The 26,949-nt window shown below is 36.6% G+C and overlaps 1 protein-coding gene and 1 pseudogene across 1 annotated transcript in view; one reads left to right on the top strand and one right to left on the bottom strand.

Moving 5' to 3' along the window:
- Positions 1–3,389: 3,389 nt before the first annotated feature.
- Positions 3,390–26,949, bottom strand: part of CPNE3 (copine 3) — a 57,715-nt gene continuing 34,155 nt past the window's right edge. Inside the window, exons 9-16 of the mRNA XM_037802549.1 lie at positions 23,636–23,722; positions 22,457–22,516; positions 21,771–21,904; positions 17,978–18,032; positions 17,844–17,895; positions 13,142–13,275; positions 11,724–11,960; positions 3,390–4,702 (exon numbers count right to left, since the gene is read on the bottom strand). Coding sequence (XP_037658477.1) covers positions 4,592–4,702; positions 11,724–11,960; positions 13,142–13,275; positions 17,844–17,895; positions 17,978–18,032; positions 21,771–21,904; positions 22,457–22,516; positions 23,636–23,722 — 870 coding nt within the window. The 3' untranslated portion in view covers positions 3,390–4,591. The remainder of the gene's footprint in view (positions 4,703–11,723; positions 11,961–13,141; positions 13,276–17,843; positions 17,896–17,977; positions 18,033–21,770; positions 21,905–22,456; positions 22,517–23,635; positions 23,723–26,949) is intronic.
- On the top strand, positions 23,999–25,319 carry LOC119508758 (annotated as a pseudogene).

Raw genomic sequence — 26,949 nt, 5'->3', positions numbered from 1 at the left:
ACAACAGAAACTTTCAGCAAATGGCCATTTTATTGCTTAAATGGCACAAAGGATCCAAAAGAGCAGGAGAAGAAGTCCCATCATAGCCGGTCTCCCAGGGAGGCCAACTGCTTAGGTCAGTGTCAGTGGATGGCAGCTCCGCATGCCCCGCTTTGCTTCAGAGAGTGGAGACAAATTTGTGCTGTTTGAGAGTTGAGTATTTATCCACCCAAGGGAGGGGGCCCTGCCGCTGAAAGTTTCCAGCCCTAAAAAGCATCTAGAGCTGTTTGTTCCTGGTATCTGGATTTAAAGTCCCGTTGGGCCTTTTTAGTAGACCTAACATGCCCCAGACTTTTGGAATGGAAACAGACTGAAACATCAGCACACCATAGAAAAAGAGGTGGAGGAGAGACAAAGTGAGGATGGGGGTAGATACATGGGAAAGAGGGGAGGGGAGATGAGGACTGGGAGATGGCAGCTGAGCATGTATCTATGACTTCCCTAGCAAACGGAAATTATCATTAGATTATATGCTCTTTAGGGTAAGTAAGAATTTCTTACTCCACTGCAAGGTAACCACCACCAACTAGCCCATTTAGGGTAGCTGGGGCCAGACCTAAGTTTGGCCACAGGGTTCTATAAGGAGCCAAGAGGGCTTCTGAACCCAGCTGTCTGTCCTAAAAGATAAGGTCCTCCAGTTTTCAAAAACACGATTCTGATGGTGTCATTCCTTTGCTTAAATCCATGGAGTGCCATCATTTACCCTTAGCCTAAGCCTAAACTCCCTTACATACCCCACAGGGTCCCCCAAGATGTAAACCCCACTATGACTCCACTTCATCTCTCTCCACTCCTCTCACCACTTTCCTGTTTACACTTTATATTTCAGCAAATTCAAACTTCTTTCAGATTCTAAAGCATACCCTCCTTTCTGTTGACCTGACACCTTCATACATGCTTTTAACCTTTTTTTATAGCTTTCAGTTCTTGACTGAAATGACACATCCTCAGAGAAGTGCTCCTTGCCTCCAAGACCGGTTAGGTCTCCCCCTACTACATGTTAACATCATGTACTCATCTCCTATCTGTAATTATTTGTTCAATGTTTTTTCTCCCCCACTAAGCCATTATTTCTATGAGGGCAGCAACTGTGGCTGCCTTGGTCACTACTATGGACCCCAAGGCCTTTCACAGTGACCATAACATAATAAAAACCAACTAGATGGATATATTGTCCTCTTTAAAATGACTGATAAAATGTGAGCACCATATTTCTCAGGCCACATTGGCTATAAGCTGAGAACCTTGCCCTGCTTCTCCCAGAAAAGTATCTTGAACCCATTCAATCTTTTAGATGAATAAATTCTGAAAATAATAATAATAATAAAACCCAAATTGTTTAATTCAGTAAAATATGGAATTTAGGCAGCATAAAACATAATATTCACTTTATTTCTTACTTTTCTATGTTTTAATAACATATGAAGAACAGAAATGAAAACCAGTCACTATTCTATCACATCAAGAAATAACTTTATCCAAAGAAATCCAAATGTAAGATACATTTAACATCAATTCATATATTAGTAACATATACTTATTATCAAGTATGACAGTCATAAAAGCACAAAATAGTCTATCAGAATTTCAATCAAACTTCTAGCTTACCTCATATGTCACTATCATGACTATCAACCACACATGTTAAGCAGACTAGGAGAGTTTTATTAAAGATGACCTTTCCAAAATTTACAAAATGAAAAAAACAAAGTATGTCAAAAGAGAGCAAAAGCAACAACGGGGCCCTGAATTTACTTGGGAAAGTTTGCCTAAGGTACTACTGAAGTGGACAGTTGTGAATCCTGGTCTGACTTTAAATTTTTAGGCTTTTAACATTTCAATTCTGAATTTTAACCACAAGGTGACATGACTAGGCTAGCTGGTATGCTAGTTTCTCAGAGAATAACTCAGTACAGGCATATATGAGAAATACTATATCTATCCAGGGTGCTGTCACTCCAATGTACATCTGTAATTTACCTGATCATGTAAGATGTGAAAGTCAACTTGATTATCTGTTTTCTTTAAATTATTTTAAGAACTCATGGCATTTGAGTGACTGGTGGCACAACAGAGGAAGGGACTATTTTAATATAAAACAATATTAAATCAGCATGTGTTGAAACATGGGCATTTTATGAAATGATAATTTAGAAGTTATAAATAGTGTAATTCAAAACTGCAAAAAAGGTACCAATTACCCTAATTTGCTGTAATTATACTTCTGAATAACAGCATCTACTGATGAATCTGATCAATAATAAGTAAGAATGTAACATTTAAAGGCAACAGTTCTGGTAAAACCAGAATTTAAAATTACAAAGAACTAATCAAGGTGACAGTGGTACCAGAAGCACTGTTATTTGGCCGATGAACACAATGAATGCTCATGATCAGTAGTTCCCTAGTGCTTTGTGCAGATGACACGGGTGCTGCTGAGGAGCTGGGTTAGGAAGGGTGAGAAGTTCCAGTGGACACTGTCCCTGCTCTAACAGAGAAGATCCACTTCTATTTGTTTTATAATATACATTGAGAATGCGTGAATATCTTTATTTGTTTATATATATTTTTTGGTTACAGTTTGTGTGGAATCTTTTTCCATCACTTTCAACCTATTTCTATCCTTGCGTCTAAGGTGAGTCTCCCCTTTTTTTAAAAAAACAAAAAAAGGCATCCTGTGTATAAAAAAGAAAATTCTGAAAACCATGGAAACAGATCTATGCTGTTTCCAAGCACACAGAGGGCATCTAAGACAAACCACTGGGAGAATAATCAGCTTTCTTCTCCCATTTGACATTAAAATGGGATATCAAAAATCACTTGTCAACTAATGAGACTTACTCTAAAGTAGAGAAAAAGACTAATAGTTAGGTACCTTCAGGTTAACAGCAAAAATCGGGAGGCCAGCTAGCCAAGTGGAAAGGTATTCACTGCTTACTTGGGCTATTAGGCAACTGTGAAAGCAAGCAGGTCCTCTCTCAGCCTGACCTCAGGAAAGAGCTGTTTCCAAGAAGCCAAAGCAACTTGTGGCTGAGAGCTCACTTCGTTCGAACATTGCTGAGAACAAGAGGCATGGGCTGTGGTGCAGGTTTTGCAGTAAGACTGAAAGGCAAGTCAGCATGGTGCTGGATGCATGCGCTTAAGGATATGTAATAAACACACAATTTTTAATGTTAAATTGTTCAAGATAACTCATCAATATATGGACATGCATAGTACTTGACATATAAGTCCTCAATAAAATGTTACTGAATCTATTCCAAAAATGTAATGTTCTCTAAGCAATGTGTTCTAAGGGGTAAAAGAGGGGAAAAAAGCACGCAAAATCCACTCAATCCTAATGTAGCAGCTGGAAAACTTTTTTTTTTTTCAAAGTTACAACAGATTTTATGTTTAATATGATACATTCTGGGCTTACGAAATAACACATGAGTAAAATGTAAATGTGATTTTGACTAACAGATAACCAGTATGAGTTTTAAAATCATACTAAAAATGCTATATAAAAAAAGGGAAAAAATGTATAAATTATTGTATACACAACAGTGTATGTGACCTTAGCTAGGAAAGTACAAAAATTGCCTTTTTAATAAGTAAAGTCTTTAATTAGTTAAAAGGGAATGGAATTCTGAATTTCCCTTTTGATGTTTGGTCCCCATGGTTTTCCTGGTCAAAGTAGTCCTAACCATTTTTTAATAAATCCCAAATAAAATAAGCTAATCGTGTAAAATCCGGGACAATCTTTCATCTTAGCATCTACAGAATTCTAAGTGTCCCATACCATCAATGATACAGAAGGCCAAATCTGACCATGTTTACAGTATTTCACAATCAAAATAAAAAAATCTAGAAAGGCAAATGAAAATGGTGTACATCAGTTTCTTTTTACTTGATTGTACATTTTAAAAACTGAATAAATGCGTTACCTTCTCACAATCAATACTTTTCATGAAGTCCTATGCAAATACATGTTGCAGTTTTTAAACTGCAGCAAAATTCAGGGGCAAGTGAAGGTGTTTTTTTTTTTACCCCATGGAAAAGCAGTGAATCAGAGTTATAGGAATAATTCAGCATTATCTTATTAAAGATTCTTTTAATCAAGTGTGAACATTGGCTTGCAAAATATATACTCCCTAGAGCAAAAAAAAAAAAAAAAAAAAACTCAGAAATCTGCAAATCACATCATCCTAACAATTTTTCATTCTTTCTTTTAACAATCATTCAAGAACAGCATCTTCATCATATGAAAATAAACAACAACAACAAAATCAGCTTTCCCCAGACTTTCTAATCCAATAACCTCACTGCAATTATTATAAATCACTGGCAATCACTGAATTGATTTGCCAAAGATTAACTTGGCACAGTCTCCTAAAAAAAATAAAAAAGGATGCATTGAACAGATATAATCCATGGAGAACTAGGCGTACATCATAAATGCTGAAGTTGAAAAGTACACAAAATGACACATTCATGATTTTGGGTGAGAGATGAATCCACTGCTGCACAAAGCACAAAGGAATTCGGCTGAGATGACCACACACAGCAACTTTTATTTTCTATCTGGTCTCTTTGGAGGAAGGAGTTTGTATGTGTTGAAGTAGCCCACCACCTGCTGGGGAATCTCTGCCAAGACACACTGAGCAAGTGCTTCTTTTGGAGCCTTGTGAAAAACAAAATCAAAGTGACTATTAGCAACCATAGTTTTACTGGTGTTTTGATAAAAGACGACAAATACTTTACTAGTGAGTGAAAAAGCAGCAATTCCCAGTTCCTAGACTTGAATCTTTCCTTAGCAAAATCCATGAAACATGAAATAAGCAAAGTAACCAATGTTACTTATGAATGCTATTACCCTTGCTACCATTTTTCAAGTCCTTTTTTGCTGCCAGCATTTTAGCGCTTGGTGATTTTTTAGATTTTAACTTTTACATGAAGTTCTTTCATTCACCTGGTATTATTTCATTTATAACTTTTTATTTTGAAATAATTATAGGGTCAGAGGAAGTTGCAAAAATCATTAAAAGTCAATTCTACCCAAATTGATTTACAGATTTAATGTAATCCCAATCAAAATTCCAATAACCTAATTTGCAGAAATGGAAAAGCCAATTAGCAAATTTATTTGGAAGAGTAAGGAGCCACAAATATCCAAATACATTTTGAAAAAGAAGAACAAAGTTGGAGGACTCACACTTCCTTACTTTAAAGCATATTACAAAGCTACAGTGATCAAACAGCATGGTACTGGCATAAAGATAGCCATATTGACCAATGGAATCAAAGTGAGAGTTCAGAATTAGACCCTCACATCTATGGCTAATGAATATCTGACAAGGCTGCCAAGTCCACTCAACTGGGACAGAACAGTTTCTTCAACACATGATGCTGGGAGAACTGGATATCCATATGCAAAAGAATGAAAGAGGACCCATATCTCACACCTTAAACAAAAGTTAACTCAAAATGGATCAACGACCTGAATACAAGAATCAGGACTATAAAGTTTGTAGAAGAAAATTTTGAGAACATCTTCAAGATCTTGTGGTAGACAATGGTTTCTTAGATTTTTATACCCAAAGCAAAGAAAGAAAAAATAGATACATGGGGGACAACCATGACTGGACAACATTGTACACCAAGCAGGAATAGGTGGAATGGCAGAGATCGCAGCATGAAACTGTACGTAAAGCTCCCCAAACTGCAGGGCAAACACCCCTCCCCCACCAGAACAGCAGGTTGAGTGGCAAAACTTTGCTGTGGGAAAAAGAAGCAGTCCCTGCTGGGAGCAAGGGAATGTAGCTCAACCAAGTGCTAATTGCGGCTTAAATTAACAAATTTGGAATACTGAATATATGCTACCTCACTAATATGAATTAACTATAATGTGCAGACTCTGAGAATTGAATCTGAGACCATAGATTATCAGGAGAAGGCTTATGGTAAAGGTTCCTAAATTGTAAACTCTTAAAGCAGTCACATCTATTCATGAGTTGTAATGGTTGTCCATAAATTCTGAGATGCTGAGCTATTTGTGTATAACCTGATCAGTCCCTATAACTTTGGGTATCTGTGTGACACCTGAGACTCAGAGCCAGAGTTCAGCATCTATGAATGTCAGCATTACCCCATATAGTAAAGGTTAAAGAAGCTGAAAAAGAGATCAGACTTCAATTAGAGATATGACTGAAATGGACTTCACTAGAACTAAGGTAAACCATACTAAAGGGAAAAAGATGATACTGACTTGTTTTTAAAACCTCAACTTCTGTGTGAGACCAAAGGAAGAGATGTTTATTTGGTGCAAAATCTATACTTTCTGTGGTACAGTATATAATTTAACTTTTAGGGTCAGTTTATTCAAACACCATAATTACGTGGAACCTTAAATAGGGGGTGAGATCTGGTTGGTTTGTACAGGTAAGTGTGAAGCCCCGATACATCCCAGAGTAATTTTGGCAGAGAGTAAGGAGTAGTTGCATGGCCCCCTTGAGGCCCTGTGGAAAAATGTGGAAACATTAAATTTCCCCACTTGGAGAATTCCTGATATTCTTGCAAACATTGGGGACTACCATTGTAGTAGGCTGTCCTTGATCTTGGGGCTTGCCCTTATGAAGCTTGTTACTGCAAAGGAGAGGCTAAGCCTACTTATAATGGTGCCTAAGGGTCATCCACAGAGAACCACTTTTGTTGCTCAGATGTGGCTGTCTCTCTCTAAGCCCACCCGGTAGATAAACTCACTGCCCTCCCTGCTATGTGGGACATTAGTTTCAGGGGTGTAAATCTCCCTGGCAACATGGGACATGACTCTCGGGGATAAGCCTTGACCCAGCGTCATGGGATTGAGAAAGCTTCCTGACCAAAAGGGGGAAGAAGCTGAGAGATCTCAAATGGACTCAAGAGGTCATTCTGAAGGTTATTCTTATGCATTTTATAGATATCTCTTTTTAGTTTTTAATGTACTAGAACAGCTAGAAGGAAATACCTGAAACTGTTGAACTGTTGAAAACCTTGTGGCCCACACTCCCTTTATCCAGTGTTTGGACAGATGAGTAGAAAAAAGGGGACAAAAAGTAAATGAAAAATAGGGGGGGAAAGGAGTAGGAAGATGTTTTGGGTGTTCTTTTTTACTTTGATTTTTATTCTTAGTCTTATTTTTTGGAGTAATGAAAATGTTCAAAAAATAGATTGTGGTGATGAATGCACAACTATGTGATGATATATCTCAATAAAATTGCATTTTAAAAAAAACACAGCGAGATATCATTTCACACCTACTAGAATGGCCACTATTAAAAAGAGAGCTACACGTGTTGGAACAGAAGTGGAGAAATAGGAACACTGATTCACTGCTCGTGGAAATATAAAATACTGCAGCTGCTGTGGAAGAGTTTGGCAATTCCTCAGGAAGCTACATAGAGAATTGTCATATAATCCAGCAATCCCACTACTAGGTATATATACCCAGATAAATTGAAAGTGGGAACTTGAACAGATATTTACACACCAATGTTCACAGCAGCATTATTCACAATTGCCAAAAGATGAAAGCAATCCAAGTATCCATCAACTAATGAATGGATAAACAAAATGTGGTATAGAGATATGATGGAATATTATTTAGCTGTAAAAAGGAATGAAGTCCTGAAGTATGCGACAACATGGGTGAACCCTGAGGACATTATGTTGAGTGAAATAAGCCAGACACAAAAGGATAAATAGTGTATGATCTCACTGTTATGAACTAATCATAATAAGCAAGCTCAAAGAGTTAGAATGTAGAATATAGGTTACCAGGCAATAGATTAGGGTTAGAACATGGTGAGTTGATGCTTAATGTTACAGATTTTCTATTTAGGCTGATGGTAAAGGTTTGGAAATAGATGGTGGTGATGGTAGCACAATATTTGAGTGTAATCAACAGCATTGAACTATATAGGTGAATGTGGTTAAAAGAGGACTCTTTAGGATGTATATATTGCTAGAATAAAAATTAAAAGATAAAACACAGAACTGTACAACACAGTGAACCCTACTGTAGATGAGGGACTATAGTTAATAGACAAGTATAAGAATGTTTTTTCATGAATTATTACAAATGTATGATACTGATAAAGGCAGTAATAATAGGGTGGTATACGGGGGGGAAATATACCTAATGTAAATAATGGACTATAGATAGAACTATTTTAATAATCTTTCATCAATTGTAACAAAGGTAACTTGTTAAAAAAAAATAGTACAATTATAAAAAAGTGGTATCATCAATAGTAATAAATGTTCCATACCACTGCAAGGTGTTGTGGTGTGATAGTATATGGGAATCCTGTATTTTATTCACGATTGTTTTGTACATTTACAACTTCTCTCGTTAAAAAGAAAAGACTAAGATTGTCAAAGTAGATTAAAACATATGATGCAACTGTCAATAAGAAACTCACTTCAAATTTAAAAAATAGGCAGATTGAAAGTAAAGGGATAGAAAAAGATATATTCTGCAAACATCAATCAAATGAAAACAGGATTGGCTACATTAATATGAGATTAAATAGACTTCAGAGCAAAGAAAAAGACCAGGGATAGACAGAGATATTAAAATGATAAAAAGTCCAATACACCAAGATAAGAAGACATAACAATCCTAAATGTTATGGACCAACAAAAGAGCCACCTGATATACAAAGTGAAAATGGATAGAAGTGAAAAGAGAAACAGACAAATCAACAATTATAGTTGAAGACTTTAACATCCCTCTCTCAACAATTGAGAGAAAATCAGCAAGATCAACATTTATGAAAACTCTACCCAACAAAGCAGAATACACATTCTTTTCAAGTGCCCATGGAACATAAACCAAGACAGACCATATCCCAGGCCATAAAATAAACCTCAACAACTTTACAAGAATTGAGTATGTACTTAACAACATGGAATCAAACTAGAATTTAGTAACATAAAGGATAACAGGAAAATCTCCAAATGCTTGGAAACTTACAACACACATATAAATAACCCATGGGTCAAAGAGGATGTCTCAAGGAAAATAAAAACTTACATTTAATTGAAAATGAAAATACAACAATCAAAAGTTGTCAGACATAGCTAAAAAAGTGGGGAGAGCACAATAAACTCAAGGCAAGCAAAAGGAAGAAAATTATAAAGATAAGAAAGAAAAACAAATCAATGAAATTGAAAACAGAAAAATAGAGAAAATCAATGATGCAGAGAGTTGGTTCTTGCAAAGATCAATAAAATTGACAAAGCTCTAGCAAGCCTGAAAAAGAAAAAAAGACACAAATTAATAAATACCAGGAATGAAACAGAGGACAGCATTACAGATCCTCCAGACATCAAAAGGATCACAAAGGAATACTACAAACAACTGTAAACACATATATTTGGCAACACAAATAAGCACAATTCACCTAATATGAAATCGGTAATTTGAATAGCTCTATAATCACTAGAGAAATTCAATTCATAATTTTAAAACTCCCAAAAAAGAAATCTCCAGGTCAAAGTAGTTTCACTGAAAAATTCTACCCATCTACCAATCCTACATTATTTTCGTCCAGGAAATAGAATAGAAGGAAACACTTCTCAATTCCTTTATAAAGCTAGTATTACTCCAATACCAAAACCAGACAATAACACTACAAAAAAGAAAACTACAGACCAATATAGCTTACAAATATAGACTCAAAAAATCTTTAACAAAACATTAAAAATCTTTAACAAAACATTATCAAATAGAATTGTGCAATATATACAAACAACTATATACCATGGCCACATGGCATTTATTTTAGGGATGCTAGGCTGGTTTAGTATTTGAAAATCAATCAGTGTAATCCACTATATAAACAGGCTAAAGAAAAATCACAGTGCAGAAAAAAACACCACCATGCATGATAAAAACTCTCAGAAACCTAGGAATAGAAGGGAACTTCCTCAACTTAATAAAGAACACCTACCTACAGCTAACATCATACTCAATGGTGAAAGACTGAATGCTTTCCCCTTAAGATTGGGAATAAGGCAAGAATGTCTGATCTTAACACTCTTATTCATATAGTGCTGGAAGTTCTAGTTAGTACAATAAGGCAGGAAAAGGAAATAAAAGGTATACAGAATGGGGAAGAAAAAACATAACTGTCCCCGTTTGCAGATGACCTGATCATCTACATAAAAAATATTAAGGAATCCACAAAAAGAACTTCTAGAACTAGTGAGTTCAGCAAGGTTGCAGGATACAAGTTAACATACAACTGTGTAGAAAACTACAAAATGCTGAAGAAAGAAAGAAGATCTAAATAAATGGAGAAGCACATGAATGAAAATGATCAGAAAAAAAAGGAAGCCAAAGAGAAAGGGACCCGAGTTCAACTGAAGTGCCAGCATGCTCTACCCAGAGAAGCACACTTTGTGAGAACCAATGGAAAGGAGCCTGAACTACTGGAGCCTATTCCCTATGAATTCATGGCATAAAAGGTATAAAAAAGAAATAAAAGTCTTGTGGATTGTAAAAAAAAAAAAAAAAAAAAGTATCTAGAATATATAAACAATTTTCAAAACTGAACATATGAAAACAAACAATCCAATTAGCAAATGGGCTAAAATGTGAAAAGACATTGCACCAAAGAGAATCTACAGACAGCCAGAAAGCACATGAAAAGATATTCAACATCATTTGCCATTAGGGAAATGCATATTAGAACCCCAGTAAAATATCACTACATACCTATCAGAATGGGAAACAAAAATATATAACACTGTCTAATGCTGGCAAGGATGCAGAGAAACTAGATCACACCTACATTGCTGGTGGGAATCTAAAATGGTACAACCACTGTAGACAAGTATGAGTTTCTTTAAAAAGTAAACATGCAACTTTCATGTGACCCAGCAATTATACTCTTGGGCATTTATCCCAGAGAAGTAAAAGCTTATGTTCATACAAAAACCTTACACAAATGTGTATAGCAGCTTTATTTGCAATAACCAAAAACTGGAAACAACCCAGATATCCTTCAATGCGTGAATGGTTAAACAAACACAATCTGATGAATCTCCAGAAAATTGTGCCAAGTGAAAAAAAGCCAATCCCAAAAGGTCACATACTTTATGAATCCATAGCATGAGTAAAGAGAGAACAAATCAGTGGTTGCCAGGGATTAAGGAAAAAATGGAGGCAGGAAGCAAGTGGGTGTGGCTATAAAAGGGCAACCTGAGGGATCCTTTGGTGATGGAAATGTTCTTTTTCTTGATTTTATCAATGCCAATATCCTGGTTGCAATATTGTACCATAGTTTTGTAAAGTGTTAACCATTGTGGAAAACAGTCTTCTGAGAATTTCAATCAATTTAACTTCCAGTTTGATAAATTCAAAATATACTCATATACAGTTTTGTTTTTTTTTTTTTTTTGGTTCTTGTTGTTACAAAGGTAAAGATAAAATATATCCTAAGAAATACACACCAATATAACTCCCAAAATGTATTATATAGACTGCAAGAGGCACACACTATATACCACTAAAGCAGAACTGCCAAATCTAATCAGGATTCTTCAAATGGAATCCAAGGTCCAATAAGTACAATAAGTAATCTTTCAACAGCAACCAATTGCTTGGCTGTGTTCAAACCCCTTACTGTTCCCCAATAATAAGGAGGAGTGGTACTCACATTCTGGAACTGTCTGAAAGGCACAAACTGGACGATATCTCGGACGGCAGCCTCCCCTGATGGGGAACGGAGACTCCCACCATCGCCATCCAGGAACTCCATGGCACTGAAGTCAGCACCTCCAACTCCAACAATGATGATGGACATTGGCAACTTGGCAGCATTAACTATAGCTTGTCTGGTTTCATCAAGGTCTGTGATTGCACCATCAGTAATGATCAACAGCACAAAGTATTGCTGTCAAAAAAGAAACGCTCTGTTACAGTCAACAGCAACTGGTTCTTAGCAAGGACAAAAAATGGGAAATTATGTTCACTGAACAGGCAGAAGTCCCAAACAATAAAAGCAATGGTAATGACATCTCTAGCTTGGTAAGTAATTTTATAGTCTCTTCATGCTCATTTTCCTTGCCAGTCTTTTCCTTTTCAGAATACTATCTGCATAAAATATTGCAAGATACTTTGATAGCAAGGAAATTCACTCATACAAGAACTACAAGTTTGTTAAAAGCACAGCAGACCACAAAATAGGGTTGGCATAAATAGAGTGAGGAAATCAATCATTCTTTGAGCCCCCTCTGGCACATAAATGCCAAAGATTAAAATTTCACTAACCACAGGAGTAAGCACTTTAATTGAAGTATTAAATATGTCAAATACTTCAGAGACAACCAAGGAAGCAAGTGGTAACTCCACATAAATATGAAAGAATCAGAATTATTTACCAAACTAAAATACGCTTTTTAAAAAATGATAAGGGTTGGGGAGGGGGAATTTCCTCTCAGTTCCCTAATCTCTGATACATCTTTTCAGAGAGCAGGAAAATGCTACAAAGTGAAGATGCCATCTTTTGGGTTCATTTAAGTTTAGAATGGGAATAATATTTATAATAGTAGCTAATATCTGTTATATGTTTATCCAGGCACTGTACACTTTATATAAATTATCTTATTTAGCCCTTTCAGCAACTGTGTGAGGTAGTTATAGCCACTTGACTGTTGAGTATACAAAGCTAAGAGATTTGATATCCAAGGTCCAATAGGTAATGGTTGGCTAATTCAAACCTCTTTAGTACAATAAGTAATCTTTCAACAGCAACTGAAGTGGTAAGTCTCCACAATTCTTAATCTGTTACGTTTACTTCAAGGAAGTAGATGATAGCCCTTGTTCTTTTATAGAACTTATCTAAGAAAATTAATTCAAAAGACAGAATAGATTTAAGTTTAAGGATTGTTTTGTTTTAAATGATCACTAATTTAATAACAACAGGTGTTACTTACAAACCCAGGATTAGTATACCATTGCCTCTTGCCCCAACTTGTATCTTGACAGCCAAATAAATAGAAAAATGGTACTGGGAACAACTACTAATCCATGTTCTCCTATTCTCCTTGTCCCCTGGCCCTATAGAGCACTTACAGAAGCTGTCTGTTGTTGTGTAGCTGCAGCAGCAAACCTTGCCACGTGATTTATGATTGGTGAAAAATTAGTTGGTCCATAGAGTTTAATCTGAGGAAGGCAAGCCCTATATGCCTCTATAATGCCTTGGATTCCTAGACAAAAAAAAAAGCAAAATTAAAAATTCTCAGGCATTCCTTAATTGTTTATTATTTTCGATACTGGCTAATTTAATTATATACATCAACATATAATGCCTTAAATAGTCAAAAGTTCTATATTCAGGAGAAACTAAGATGGCGGCTAGCTGAGACAGGGCGAAAAAAACGCCTCCATGAAAAACACTAGCTAAAAACCAGAAAGTGACCTAGAATACTGGTTACAGCGATGCGCCAGCTGGATGAGGGCTCCTAGCTCCAGAGGGGCCGTATACTTGGTGAACCCGGGAGTCGGCATTCTGAAACGAGTGAGTAAGCTGGCTGGAAGACCCGCAGCCATGTGGCGGGCTGGGGAAGCCAGGGTTCAGCGTTTGGAGACCAGCTGGCTCTTTTTTTAAAAAAAAAAAAAAGGAGTGGATCCAGCAGCAATTGTGGGAACCACGCAGTAAAACACAGCAAGAGGGGGCTGGGCCGGCCTCTTGGTGTCTGGCCAGGAAGATAGCCCGCAGCAGATACCCTTGGGTTCGGGGGAACGGAGGGGAGAGCCGGAAGCAGAAAGAAACCCTGCGGCTTGCAGCTGGCCCCCCGGAGGGCTGGATAAACTCCTGCCTGGGGCCATGCCCACAGCCCAGAGCCCCGCCAGTTCTCCCAGAGCTGGGAAGGAAGAACTGTGTGAGGAGGAGGGGGCTGAGATGCTCCATTCGGCCATTTCTGCTTCAGGCGGGGAGTGTGCAGCACGGCCCGGCGGCCCGGGGCTTCCCTTGTGGGGTGGCACGCACTGGTGACGTAGCACAGCATTCCCTTGGCTGAGCTCCTGGAGGAGCGCGGCTGGGAGTGGGGATCCGCTTGGAGAACCCAGGGACACTACACCAAGTCCAGTGGTTTATGGATCAGCGAGAGAGAGGGTCTGGGGCTGAACTGAAAGGAAGGCTTAGACTCTTGTGGCAGCCTTGAATCTCCGGGATCCTGGGGGATCTGAACATTAGAACTGCCCTTTCTCCCTGGCCACCCATACACATGCCCCACATTCAGGGCGGACAGCTCCAGCAACACACCCAAACTGAGTTCTCCAACTGAACCTAAAAGAATCATTTCCCCACACAACACGGAAACAAGGTTGAGAACTGACTTGAGGGATATAGGTGACTCACAGACGCCGTCTGCTGGTTAGTTAGAGAAAGTGTACGTCACCAAACTGTGTTCCTGAAAAATTAGATCGATATCCCTTTTTCTTTACAGCTTGAAAGAACCCTATCAAGCATAACAAATGCCGAGAGGCCAAAAACAACAGAAAATCTTAACGCATATGATAAAACCAGAAGATATGGAGAATCCAACTCCAAACACACAAATCAAAATATTTGAAGATACACTATACCTCACAAAATTAATCAAAGAACTACAAGCGAGGAACGAAAACATGGCAAAGGATTTAAAGGACATCAAGAAGACCATGGCCCAGGATATAAGTGACATAAAGAAGACCCTCGAAGAGCATAAAGAAGACATTGCAAGAGTAAATAAAAAAATAGAAGATCTTATGGAAATAAAAGAAACTGTTGGCCAAATTAAAAAGACACTGGATATTCACAATACAAGACTAGAGGAAGCTGAACAACATCTCAGTGTCCTAGAAGCCCACAGAACAGAAAATGAAAGAACAAAAGAAAGAATGGAGAAAAAAAAAAATCGAAATGGATCTCAAGGATATGATAGATAAAATAAAACGTCCAAACTTAAGACTCATCGGTGCCCCAGAAGGGGAAGAGAAGGATAAAGGTCTAGAAAGAGTATTCAAAGAAATTGTTGGGGAAAACTTCCCCAACCTTCTACACAATATAAATACACAAAGCATAAATGCCCAGCAAACTCCAAATAGAATAAATCCAAATAAACCCACTCCAAGACATATTCTGATCAGACTGTCAAATACTGAAGAGAAGGAGCAAGTTCTGAAAGCAGCAAGAGAAAAGCAATTCACCACATACAAAGGAAACAACATAAGACTAAGTAGTGGCTACTCAGTGGCCACCATGGAGGCGAAAAGGCAGTGGCATGACATATTTAAAATTCTGAGAGAGAAAAATTTCCAACCAAGAATACTTTATCCAGCAAAACTCTCCTTCAAATTTGAGGGAGAGCTTAAATTTTTCACAGACAAACAAATGCTGAGAGACTTTGGCGATGAAAGACCTGCCCTACTTCAGATTCTGTTGGGAGCCCTGCTGGTGGAGAGACAGGGAAAGGAGAAAGAGATATAGAGAATTTTAACAGACATATATAGTACCTTACATCCCAAATCACCAGGACACTCACTTTTCTCTAGTGATCACAGATCTTTCTCCAGAAGGGACCATAAGCTGGGACATAAAACAAGCCTCAAGAAATTTAAAAAAAAAAAATTGAATATACTCAAAGCACATTCTCCAACCACAATGGAATACAAATAGAAGTTAATAATTTTTGAACTGTAATTCCACTAGTTACTTCCTACATGATATAAAATACACAAACTCTAAGGACAAATCAGTGGTTTTGAACTCAATGTAAAATATGTAATTTTAGACAACTATATAAAGGTGGGGGAATGAAGGAGTATAGGAACGTAGTTTATGTATCCTATTGAAGTGAAGGTGGTATCAAAGAAAAACAAGATTGATATTTTCTTCCATTTGTACCTCCTTAGCTTTCTGTTCAATCAGAAGATATAAACAAAATGGTTAATTAAATTTCAGCACAAATATCAATTGCCTCTGATCCCTAACTAAAACTGAATTATGCCAAAATCTTTCTTTTGCATTAAAGTTAGATTGTTATTTCTAGGCAATATAGTTCAACGATTAGGAAACAGGAATTAAAACTTTGTTGGCTTAAAACAAGGCTGTAAAATTCATTGAGACAAATAGCAGATTACAGGTGACCAGGGGACAGGGGATGAGGGGAAAGGGAAGTTTTTGCTTAACAGTGCAGAATTTCATTTTGAGGTGATGAAAAAGCTCAGATAATGGATGTTGGTGATGGTAGCACAATACTTTGAATCTAATTAATTCCACTGAATTGTACACTTGAAATTGGTTAAAATGGGAAATTCTGAGTTGTATACATTATCACAGTAAGAAGTTTTCTAAAAAAAATTGGAGCTAACAGGTGCAAAGATTAGAAAGCATAAGAAATGATGATGTAGTTATTGTTAAGAAATTTGGCCTAAATAATATTAGGGTTTACTGGAAGTTGACTTGGTTTTTAACTACTGACAAGGTCACATAATGTAATGTTTTCTTTTTAGGACAATACATTAATTTTGGTGAATGTGCTTTTTCTCTTATCACCATAAAAACAATGTCGTATATTAAAAAAAAAAAAAAAAAAAGCTGTGTTTTTCTGTGCAGTGTCTTCTTTCTCTAAAATCAAACTGATTCTTTTTCCAGACTATAAACCAAAAGTAGGAAAGCTGCACCTAGTGGGCAGCCCAAAACTTGGTGCAAATTCCTTATGGAGTAAATGAGCTTCTAAAATGAATCGTCATGGGATATGTCATCTATATCTATTTGCAAAAAGTCAGATGTATTTACAACAAATTACCGAACTTATTTTGGTTTCATCATAAGCACAAAGCACATTTCTCAAAAAGAATAATAGTCCTATTTTCAAATGGCTGTGGATTAAAGGGGTCACAACTAGCCACTGAAAGTGCCTCAAAGCAGGCACTGAATTGGAATGGAAAAAGTATCCTGGAAAAAAGAAAACCCTAATGCAAACTACCCCAACAAGATGTTCATGCCCTTTACCTTACAAATATTTGTTTAGGAAGACAAGGAAAGAACATCTTCTTTTGTTAGAAATCTACATATTTTGTAATTATCAAAAGGGCCCTTTGCAAAAAATTAGTTTATTGTCTAGAATTTTAAACTATGCTTCTGCCTCCACCTCTCTTTCCTCCTCAAAACTATTCAGTCTTATAATTTTATGGGAGATTTAGTATTTCAGATTGGTTGCTCATTGGGGTAAAAAGAAAGAAGCACATGGATACTTGGAATATAAAGAAAAAGTGAAAAGAAAGACAAGTGCCTGCCTCCTGCTGCTGGCACAAAGGAACGCTGCTATAGGAGTGCAATTCTTTGTTCCTTTCACTGGATGTGCACCAGGTATCAGATGCTGGACACGGAGTGACTGCTACTCTGAAAAAAAGCTTTAAAAGATGTGTATACTGCATTACTCATTTTACTGAAATCAACTTATATGTGAAAATACTTTTAATGTATGATTATTTTTATTGATCCCCACTCTCAAAATTGAGAATTTTCTTTGTCTATGAAATCTCTTTAAGTAGAAGAATTTAGCTTATAATCACCATTGTCATAATACTGATTTGCCCCATAATTATCATTACCATACCAACCACCACTCTGGTACAATTCTTTTACCTTACACACCAGAAAGTTAAATATGCCACAAAAAGAAAATTCCCTAGTGAGGGAATTTGAGTAGTTTTAAATCACAAGGGGGAAAAAAAAACAGACATGACACTTTACTCTTAAAAACTTCATGTTTATATTTTAACTTACCATTACAGTAGGGACTTGATGGATTAAAGTTTATTGGAAATTCATGTGATACCTGTCAAAAGATGAAAGAAGAACTGATGAAACCTATTTTGGTTTTCCAGGAGGGAAAGCTTTAAAATGAGATTTCCTCTTACCTGCCATTGTGGAGGTATCTGAGCTCCAAAACCAAAAACTGGAAACATCTTATCACTAAAAAGAAAATTTGTAAGAAAGTGAAATGTTGTCATTTTTCCAAAAAGAGTTTTATCTTTACTTACAATAAAACCAATACAAGTTTATTTCAGAAAATTCAAAGTTTTAGAAAAGTATAAAGATGAAGCAAAGATCACCTAAAAAAGACTATCCCTAAAGAGAACCAATGTTATTTAGCAACTCATCCTAAATATTTTTCTGTATGTTGAAGAAAAAAACTCTTTCGGTATATATTTTATAAAAATGGAGCTCATATTTATTTAATAGCCTATACTTTTCTACTTTAATAATGCACATCATTTCAATGAAATGAAATGTAAACAAATCCAAAAGGTACCAAAAGCCACAAGCTTTTTCATTAGTTTGTAGCAAACTCATTTGGCAGCAAAACCTGACCTCAACTGGTATGAGATTACTTATAGCTGTTATTTATGCCACGTACACATAATTTCTAATTATGAATTACAAATCCAAATTTATTTCTTGTCCAGTTGGACAGCCATCACGACCCTTTTCTCCTTTCTGAAATACTATGTATATCATATACTAAATGCACAAATAAACTTGGGTTTATTTCTGGACTGCTTGTTTGGTTCCAAAGCTCATGTACCAGTTTCATACTCAATTAAGAAAGCTTTCAAGTTTTAATACATGGTAGAGCAAATCCCTTGTGCCAGTTTGGATGTATTATGTCCCTCAAAACACCATGTTCTTTAATGCAATCTTGTGGGGACAGAGGTATTAGTGTTGATTAGGCTGGAATCTGTGTGGAATCTGTGGATTAGGTTATTACTCATCCAGCTGTGGGTAATACCTTTGATTAGATTATTTCCATGGAGGTGTGGCCCCGCCATTCAACATACATCTAGATTAGTTTACTGGAGTCCTATAAAAGCTCAGACAGAAGGAGCTTGCTGCAGCAGCTGAGAGACACATTTTTAAGACAGCGGTTGAAAGCTGACACTGATGCTTTGGAGAATGTCATTTTGAAACACAACCTGGGAGCAAGCAGATGCCAGCCATGTGCCTTCCCAGCTAACAGGTTTTTCAGACACCACTGGCCTTCTTTCAGTGAAGGTATACTTGTGTTGCCTTCCCAGCTGACAGAGATTTTCGGGACACCATCAGTGTTCTTCAGAGAAGGTAGCCTATTGTTGATGCCTTTGTTTGGACACTTTTATGGCTTTAGGACTATAACTTTGTAACTAAATAAACCCCCTTTATAAAAGCCAATCCATTTCTGGTATTTTGCATAATGGCAGCATTAGCAAACGAGAACATCCCCCTTTATCTACTTACAGTCCCCACCCCCAACACCCCCGATATTTCTTGGCTATTCTGACTCATTTTTTCTTCTGGCTAGTTGTATGCTGCATTTGTCAGGGGCCTATTGCATTTCTATTAAAAATTGATTAATTCAGGGAGAAATTACATTTTACATCATTAAAATGTATCTGCCAATCTAGAATCATAGCATATTTTTCCATTTAAACAAGTCTCATTCTTCATCCTTCAGTTCAATTTTATACTTTTCTTCATTAAAGATCTTGAACTTCTTACTAAATTTTTTACATTTTTAATGCTATTATGAATTGTGATTTTTATTCACTAAAATTTTAAAAACCAGTTATTGCTAGTTACTGAGAAATTGTTGATTTTTGTATTTTATATTGTATCTGACCACCTTTCTGACTGAAATTTCACTACGTTTTAGTTTATTTTCAGTTGACTTAGGTTTAAATTTGTTCTTTACAGGTTTGCTAGAATTTGTGTATAAAATTTTCTTGTCCTGCTACCCTTGTGAGGAGTGGCTCTGGGACTACATGTTGCATTCCTTCTGTGGTTCTTGATCTATTCAGATTTTCTGCTGCTTCAAGTAAACATGGTAATTTACAGTCTCCTAAAAAAATCATTCTTTAATCTAGATTTTCAAATGTAGTATTATAAAGTTTTACAGAGTATTAACTTATAATTTTGGTGTTTTTTTTTCCCTGCACATATGCTTATAATCTCTTTCTTGTTTTTAATATTCTATGCATGTTTTCTCTCTTTCTTGGGGGTTAGTGTTGCCAAAGTTTTAAAAATTTAACCTGCAAGAATCATCTCTTGATTTAATTAAACAATTCGACAGTTTTCTTTTCTTTTTTTTTTGTTAAATTTTCCATGTCATTACTTTCTGCACCTTGAAGAAGTACATCATAGAGTAGTGGTTTGAGCATGTCACTGGAGCCAGGTAGTCTGTGACCAATCCTGACTCTGCCAATGACCAACTGAGTGACCCTGGGCAAGATACTTAATTCTCTGTGCCTCGGTTTCCTCACTTGTACAATGTTGACCATAACAGTGCCTATCTCAAGAGAAATATGAGGAGTCAATGAGTGTTACATAGAAAGTATTTAAAATGTCTGCCCAGAATAGCCTAATACTTATAAGGAATCTAGTGTTATTACCATCTTTATTTTTTCTTACTATTCTTTAATTTTACATTATTGGAAATTTTTTATATTCAGTTCTTCCTATTTAAAAATAAAAGCATGTAAGGCCAGGAATTTTCCTTTTCCAAAAAGTAGGACCACATACAGTCTTCTCATTGCCCTTTATTTCTCCATAGTTTTTTATTACATTTTGATTTCCTCTTTGATCTAAGAACTACTTAAGAGTGTTTTTCATTTCCATGTGGTATGTATTTTTTTGTTATCCTTTTGTTATTCCAGGTGACAGTATGAGACAGTAACTCTGTAAATTTTCTTATTAAATCACGAGTCCCATTTCAGCTGTGTTAATTTTAATTTCTCATTACATTTATAGCTGTTTTACTTTAAATATTTTGAGACTCTGTAATTAAACAGATCCATGATTATGTTTTTGGTTTGGATTATATAACAAAGTGTTCTACAAGGTAACTTTTTTATTATATTTGATGATTTTTGCCTTAATTTCCACTAGTCTGATACTGGAATTACCACCCTTGCTTGAGATTTGTTTTCATTTGCCTAAAAATGTTACTTCTTTAAATGCCATTACAGATTAATGAAAATATCCATCAATATGTAAGGACTTTTATCATAAAATAACAGTAGGCAAAAACAAGTAAAACTGCAGATTTTTTGTATAAACCTTCCAGAGCACCTATTTAAATCTACTCAAAAGGGAATCCACCAAGAATATTTTACAGCAATTTGATCAAATTATCTTTCAGCTTAAAAGTCACCATTAAAAAATAATTTGACAATGACTGCCAAGGAAATAAATCTATGCTAAAAAGTAGATTTTACTAGTATTGATAAAATGTGTCATCTAGACTTCAATCACACAGACGACTTACCCCTAATGAGTAAGTCCCAAGGAAACCAGATCAAAGAGTCAAGACTCTTGCTTACTCTAGTCAACTATTTAATAAGCTAACTATATTGACTAGTAAGAGATAAGAGATCAAAGATAAACTTTGTCCCAAAGAGGAAAAAGTAGAAAAAGTAAAAAGGGAAATTTTAAGGAGGAATTTACTCTCACCCAAAACCCTCATCCCTACCAACTATATCAGAATAGTAGCCAAAGAAACAGAAACTGCCTTCCTGAGCAATTATTTATAATTAAATAATTATAAACATAATTAAATTTAAATTAATTATATTAAATTATTAATTACACTATATGTTATATTATATTATATATTAATTATTAAATTAAATATACATATATTAAGTTATATTTTAATTTTTCCAAAGCCATACGCACGCATCATAATCTTGAATGACCAGTCCCACAGACCAGATAGCAGTCAAATACTCATTAACGCCATTGGGGCTGATGAAATGAAGGGAGTCAGGAGACCTCGGGTCGCCATTGGAGCCAGTGAAGTCCACTCCCACCTGCCAGTAACAATTGCAGTCATTACTAATGAGAAGGCAGAGACACCTGTGCTTAAAGACCAGGAAAATTTCAGGAGAAAAAACATATTCATGCCAGAGACTGTTACTCCTTTCCTAACAAACTGCCTGAGCCTACCAATTATTCCATAGATAATTAAACCACATTAACACTTTTGTTTTGTGTCGCATGAAACAACCTGCTGTTCCTATTTTTCTAAACCCCCTAAATCATGACTTACTAGACCCACAACTTAGACTTAGTGGGTTGTTTTTGTAAAGTTGTTTGACTAGTGCTTTCTTCACTTACATAATTGCTGGCTAACCACTGCCTTCTCTCGAGAATAACAGATCTTATCAACAAAATCAAAAGCCAAAGAAAAACAAAACCTAAATGCTTCTTGATGAACCTAGACAACCTGTCTGAGGATATCATACTAAACAGATTGTAAAAATCTCATCAAATGTCCATTTTGCAGTAAAATAAAGAACACTCAAAATGGAGAAGAAGCAACATGCTACAGCCTGCTTTGAAAATTTCAGTGTGTTACTTACAGTAAAATTCAGTTGACATCCTCCCATGATATAGTCAAGGAACGTGCATTCCACTGTTATCTACAAACAAAATACAAACTGTTAAAATCAAAACTCTATTTTAAAAGAGATCTTCTGGCATATATTTTTAAGTTTGTAAACTATAGAGCATATGATATAAACATGTGGCAATCATCTCTGCATTCTAGTTTAAGGCAATCCTGCCCCTACATGTCATGAATCTGTAAGATTTTCCTTCAAGATAATTATAGCAGAATTAAGATAAAATACTAACAGCCAAAGATGAAATACACTTACTTTAATTTTTCTGAAATTAGTAATGAGTCTAATACATTGAGAGTATTAATAAGCATAGTAATCAAGATTAAAACAAAAACAAACAAACAAACAAAAACCACTGATTCATTGTAAGAAATCTCTTGGATTTTTCTCTCCACTCATAACATTTCATCTTGAAATTATGACCAATAGAAGCATTGGGTCAGGGCATTTCCATTACTGGGTTGGGAAAATATCATGATGCGTCACACTTCCTAAGTTTATGGAAAACTTTAATATTCCTTGTCTTTTGCTAAAAAGTTGTCAAAACTTGGAAGCAAACAAAGGATTTCTTCCCCACCCTTCTTTCCCCCAAAGGTGCTGGGATGCTTATGTGATTTTCAACTGCCCCAAGTTCAAGTATTTGTCTGCATAGGAGATTGATTCATGTCCTCCACAAAAGGAATGTTCAGATCACAACCCCTAATCCCATATGTGTAAACCTATTTGTAAACAGGACTTTTGAAAATGTTATTAGTTAAGGTGCGTCCAAACTGAATGAAGAGGGTGGGCCTTAATACAGCTGAAGTCCTTATAAGCAAAGACAATTGGACATGGAAGAAGATGCCACCATGCGCATTTCCATGTGACAGAAAAGACAAGGACCAAGGATTGCTGGTAGCCAGCCTCAGAATGTCACAGTCTTCTGGGAGAAAGAATTGCCCTGCTGATGCCTCAATTTTGGACTTCTCCTAGCCTCAAAACCATAAGCCAATAAATTTATATTGTTTAAGCAAACCCATTGTATAGTATTTGTTTTAGCAGCCAGGAAACTAAGTCAGTTTCACATAGACCATATTGATACAAGAACTCCAAATGTGATCTCATTACGTTATGAAAAGTAGCCAAGACCAAACCAACCTCACACTGTTTCACACTGATAACACCTGAATTTTTGTAGCTTTTCTTCTTTTGCCTCTTTTTTTCATTTATGCATTCAAATTCAATCTGTAGTGAGAAAAGACAAAATGTTAATTTTTATTAGCAATCTGAAATACGCCAATGTGAACTTACATGGCTTTTTTCTATTGGAATCAAACGATCTATTAATGTAGGTCTGTTTCAAAACACAATGCTGCAACAATTACATAATACTTTAAATATGGGCAATATTTATCACTTAGCAGGTTCTCTTACATCAACCACCTAAGAGTCGTGCTGTAAGAAGCAGCAACCTCTCCTCGTCTTCTCTGCCATCTGCTTGGCAGCCACAAAGCAGTAACCATGCGTGAGTGCGTCTCCATCCACGTCGTCCAGGCTGGTATCCATACTGGCAATGCCTGATGGAGCTCTACTGCCTGGAACACAGCATCCAGCCTGATGGCCAGTGCCAAGTGCCAAGTGCCAAGACCAATGGGAGAGGAGATGACTCCTCACTGAGACAGGCACCGGCAAGCACATATCCAGGAAGGGCAGTGTTTGTAGACCTAGAACCCACGGTCATTGATAAAGTTTGCACTGGCACCTACTGTCAACTCTTCCACCCTGTGCAGCTCATCACAGGCAAGGAAGATGCAGCCAACAACTATGCCTGCAGGCATTACACTACTGGCAAGGAGCTCACTGACCTGTTTCTGGACAGAATTCGCAAATTGACTGACCAGAACACAGGTCTTCAGGGCTTCTTGGTTTTCCACCACTTTGTGGGGGGGAACTGGTTCTCAGTTCACCTCCCTGCTGATGGAATGTCTCTCTGTTGATTATGGCAAGTCAAAGCTGGAGTTCTCCATTTACGCAGCCCCACAGGTTTCCACAGCTGTAGTCAAGCCCTACAACTTCATCCTTACCCACACCACTCAGAAACAATCAGATTGTGCCTTCGTGGTAGATAATAAGGCCACCCATGACATCTGTAGTAGAAATCTCGATATTAAGCACCCAACCTACACCAACCTGAACAGGTTGATAGGTCAGATTGAGTCTTCATCACTGCATCCCTCAGGTTTGATGGTGCCTTAAATGTTGATCTGACAGAATTCCAGACCAACCTGGTAACCTATCCAGACATCCACTTTCCTCTGGCCACATATGCCCCTGTCATCTCTGGTGAGAAGACCTACCATGAACAGCTTTCTGGAGCAGAGATTACCAGTGCTTGCTTTGAGCCAGCCAACCAGATGGTGAAATGTGACCCTCACCATGGTAAATACATGGCTTGCTGTCTACTATACCATGGCAGTACAGTTCCCAAAGACAGCAATGCTGCCATTGCCATCATCAAAACCAAGTGTACCATCCTGTTTGTGGATTGGTGCCCCACTGGCTTCAAGGTCAGCATTAATTACCAACCTCCCACTGTGGTGCCTGGAGACCTGGCCAAAGACCAGCAAGCAGTGTGCATGCTCATCAACCACAGGTGCTGCCAAGCCTGGGCTTGCCTGGACCACAAGTTTGACCTGATGCATGCCAAGCATGCCTTTGCTCACTGGTACGTGGGGGAGGGGATGGAGGAAGGAGAGTTTTCTGAGACCCATGAGAGCATGGCTGCCCTTGAGGAACATTGTGAGGAGTTGGTGTGAATTCTGTTGAAGGAGAAGAATACTAAGGTTAAAATGTGACAAAGGTGCTGCTTTTACAGGGAAGCTTATCTGTTTTAAACATTAGAATGTTGTGGCCTGAATCAGTTAATTTGTATGTATGTAGCAGGGTATACCCTTATATACAATTACTGACGACCTATGCCTTAAAACATGGGGTTTTGTCTTACATCTCTCTCTATATATATACGTATCAGTTAATTTCCCACAATTAAGGCACACCCAAAATTGTATACCTTTTTCAATAGTTCCTAAGTATAAACTTTCCCTCTGTAGGTAATATTCTTATAAATGCTCCAAATAATACTTGTTCCTATTTATAGTAAAGGAAATAAAATATTACTTCCAGCTGTTATCCGCACAAAGAGCAAAAATATGCTGCTTAGTAAAGGAGGAAAAAACCTGTCATAAGAAAACAGAAATATTTGAAGTTCCAACTCTATTGTAAAATATGCAGCAAAGATCATCTCTTTCTATGTGTGTTAGACACAGCTCTAACATCTAACATCTCTTCAGTAGAGTTTCTTGCTGATCTTCCTTTCTCTTATCCACAATCCGTCTTTCAAGGCTTGGCTCAAATTATAACTATAACTCCTCTATAACTCCTTTATCCATGACATTTCTAGTTTTCTCTGATCTCCACTCACCTCCCTAAACTTCTACAACCATATAAAATTTGGTTATATACTCTTTATTATTTTTAAACCTTACAGTTTATTATTTTTTTCTTCTCAGCTAGGATACAATCATCTTCAAGGAATACTTCCAAATTCCCACTGCCTGTACAATAATAAGAACATAATAGATAATAATATTTGGTAAGTCACCTCTTATGGTTAACAGAAAGCAATTTATGTACTTTCGACAGTCATTACTAATTTTCAAAGAATCAAAACATTAAAAAGTACATTTACTACAATAAAATGAAACAAATTATGTTAAACAAATTCTTTGCCAGAGTCTTAGCCATAACTTTAAATATTAATTATTGAATATTAGAGATGTAGAAATTCCCTACACAGAATTTTCATTGATAAAAGGCTGAATTATTCCATTTCATTCATTTCCACATTTACAGGGCATCTACCAAGGGGAATACACTATGCTAGACACTGAGAACAAAGACTCTAAGACATGGTCGGCCCTGACAAGCAGTTATGGGTAAGCATTGGTACTGCAGCAACACGAAAAACCACATTCTGTCAAAAGGGGAGGGAAGGATCAAGGGAGCTGAATTTAGCAAAGCTTTATGTGATCCATAAAGTATTACGCAACTGTTGGTTTATTATTACCTTCTGGAAGTAGGTCATTTATTGATTATGGAAAATAACAACAAACTAAAATCAGGGAAACTAACATTGCAGATCACTCCCCTGTATTTAGTTCCTTAATTTGCTTCTTTTCTTTTAAATATTCAGATCTTTACCATTTTCCATTAGTACTGCCTTTTTAAAAAATATTTAAATAGAATATTTACAGTTGAATTTTGCTACGGTTTTAATTCAAAGACTGGTAGCTCAAAGGCAATTCAATTTTTGCACCAAAAACCTCAGTTGTAAATAAATTAGATGAAAGCAGTTTACAAGTTTTATTTTTCAGCTATGTTGGTGTAGAGACAGAAAAGTTTCAGAAACATGC

The sequence above is a fragment of the Choloepus didactylus genome, chromosome 14, assembly GCF_015220235.1.
Source record: "Choloepus didactylus isolate mChoDid1 chromosome 14, mChoDid1.pri, whole genome shotgun sequence".
Classification (NCBI taxonomy): Eukaryota; Metazoa; Chordata; class Mammalia; order Pilosa; family Megalonychidae; genus Choloepus; species Choloepus didactylus.
This window is presented reverse-complemented; position numbering and strand designations above follow the sequence as displayed.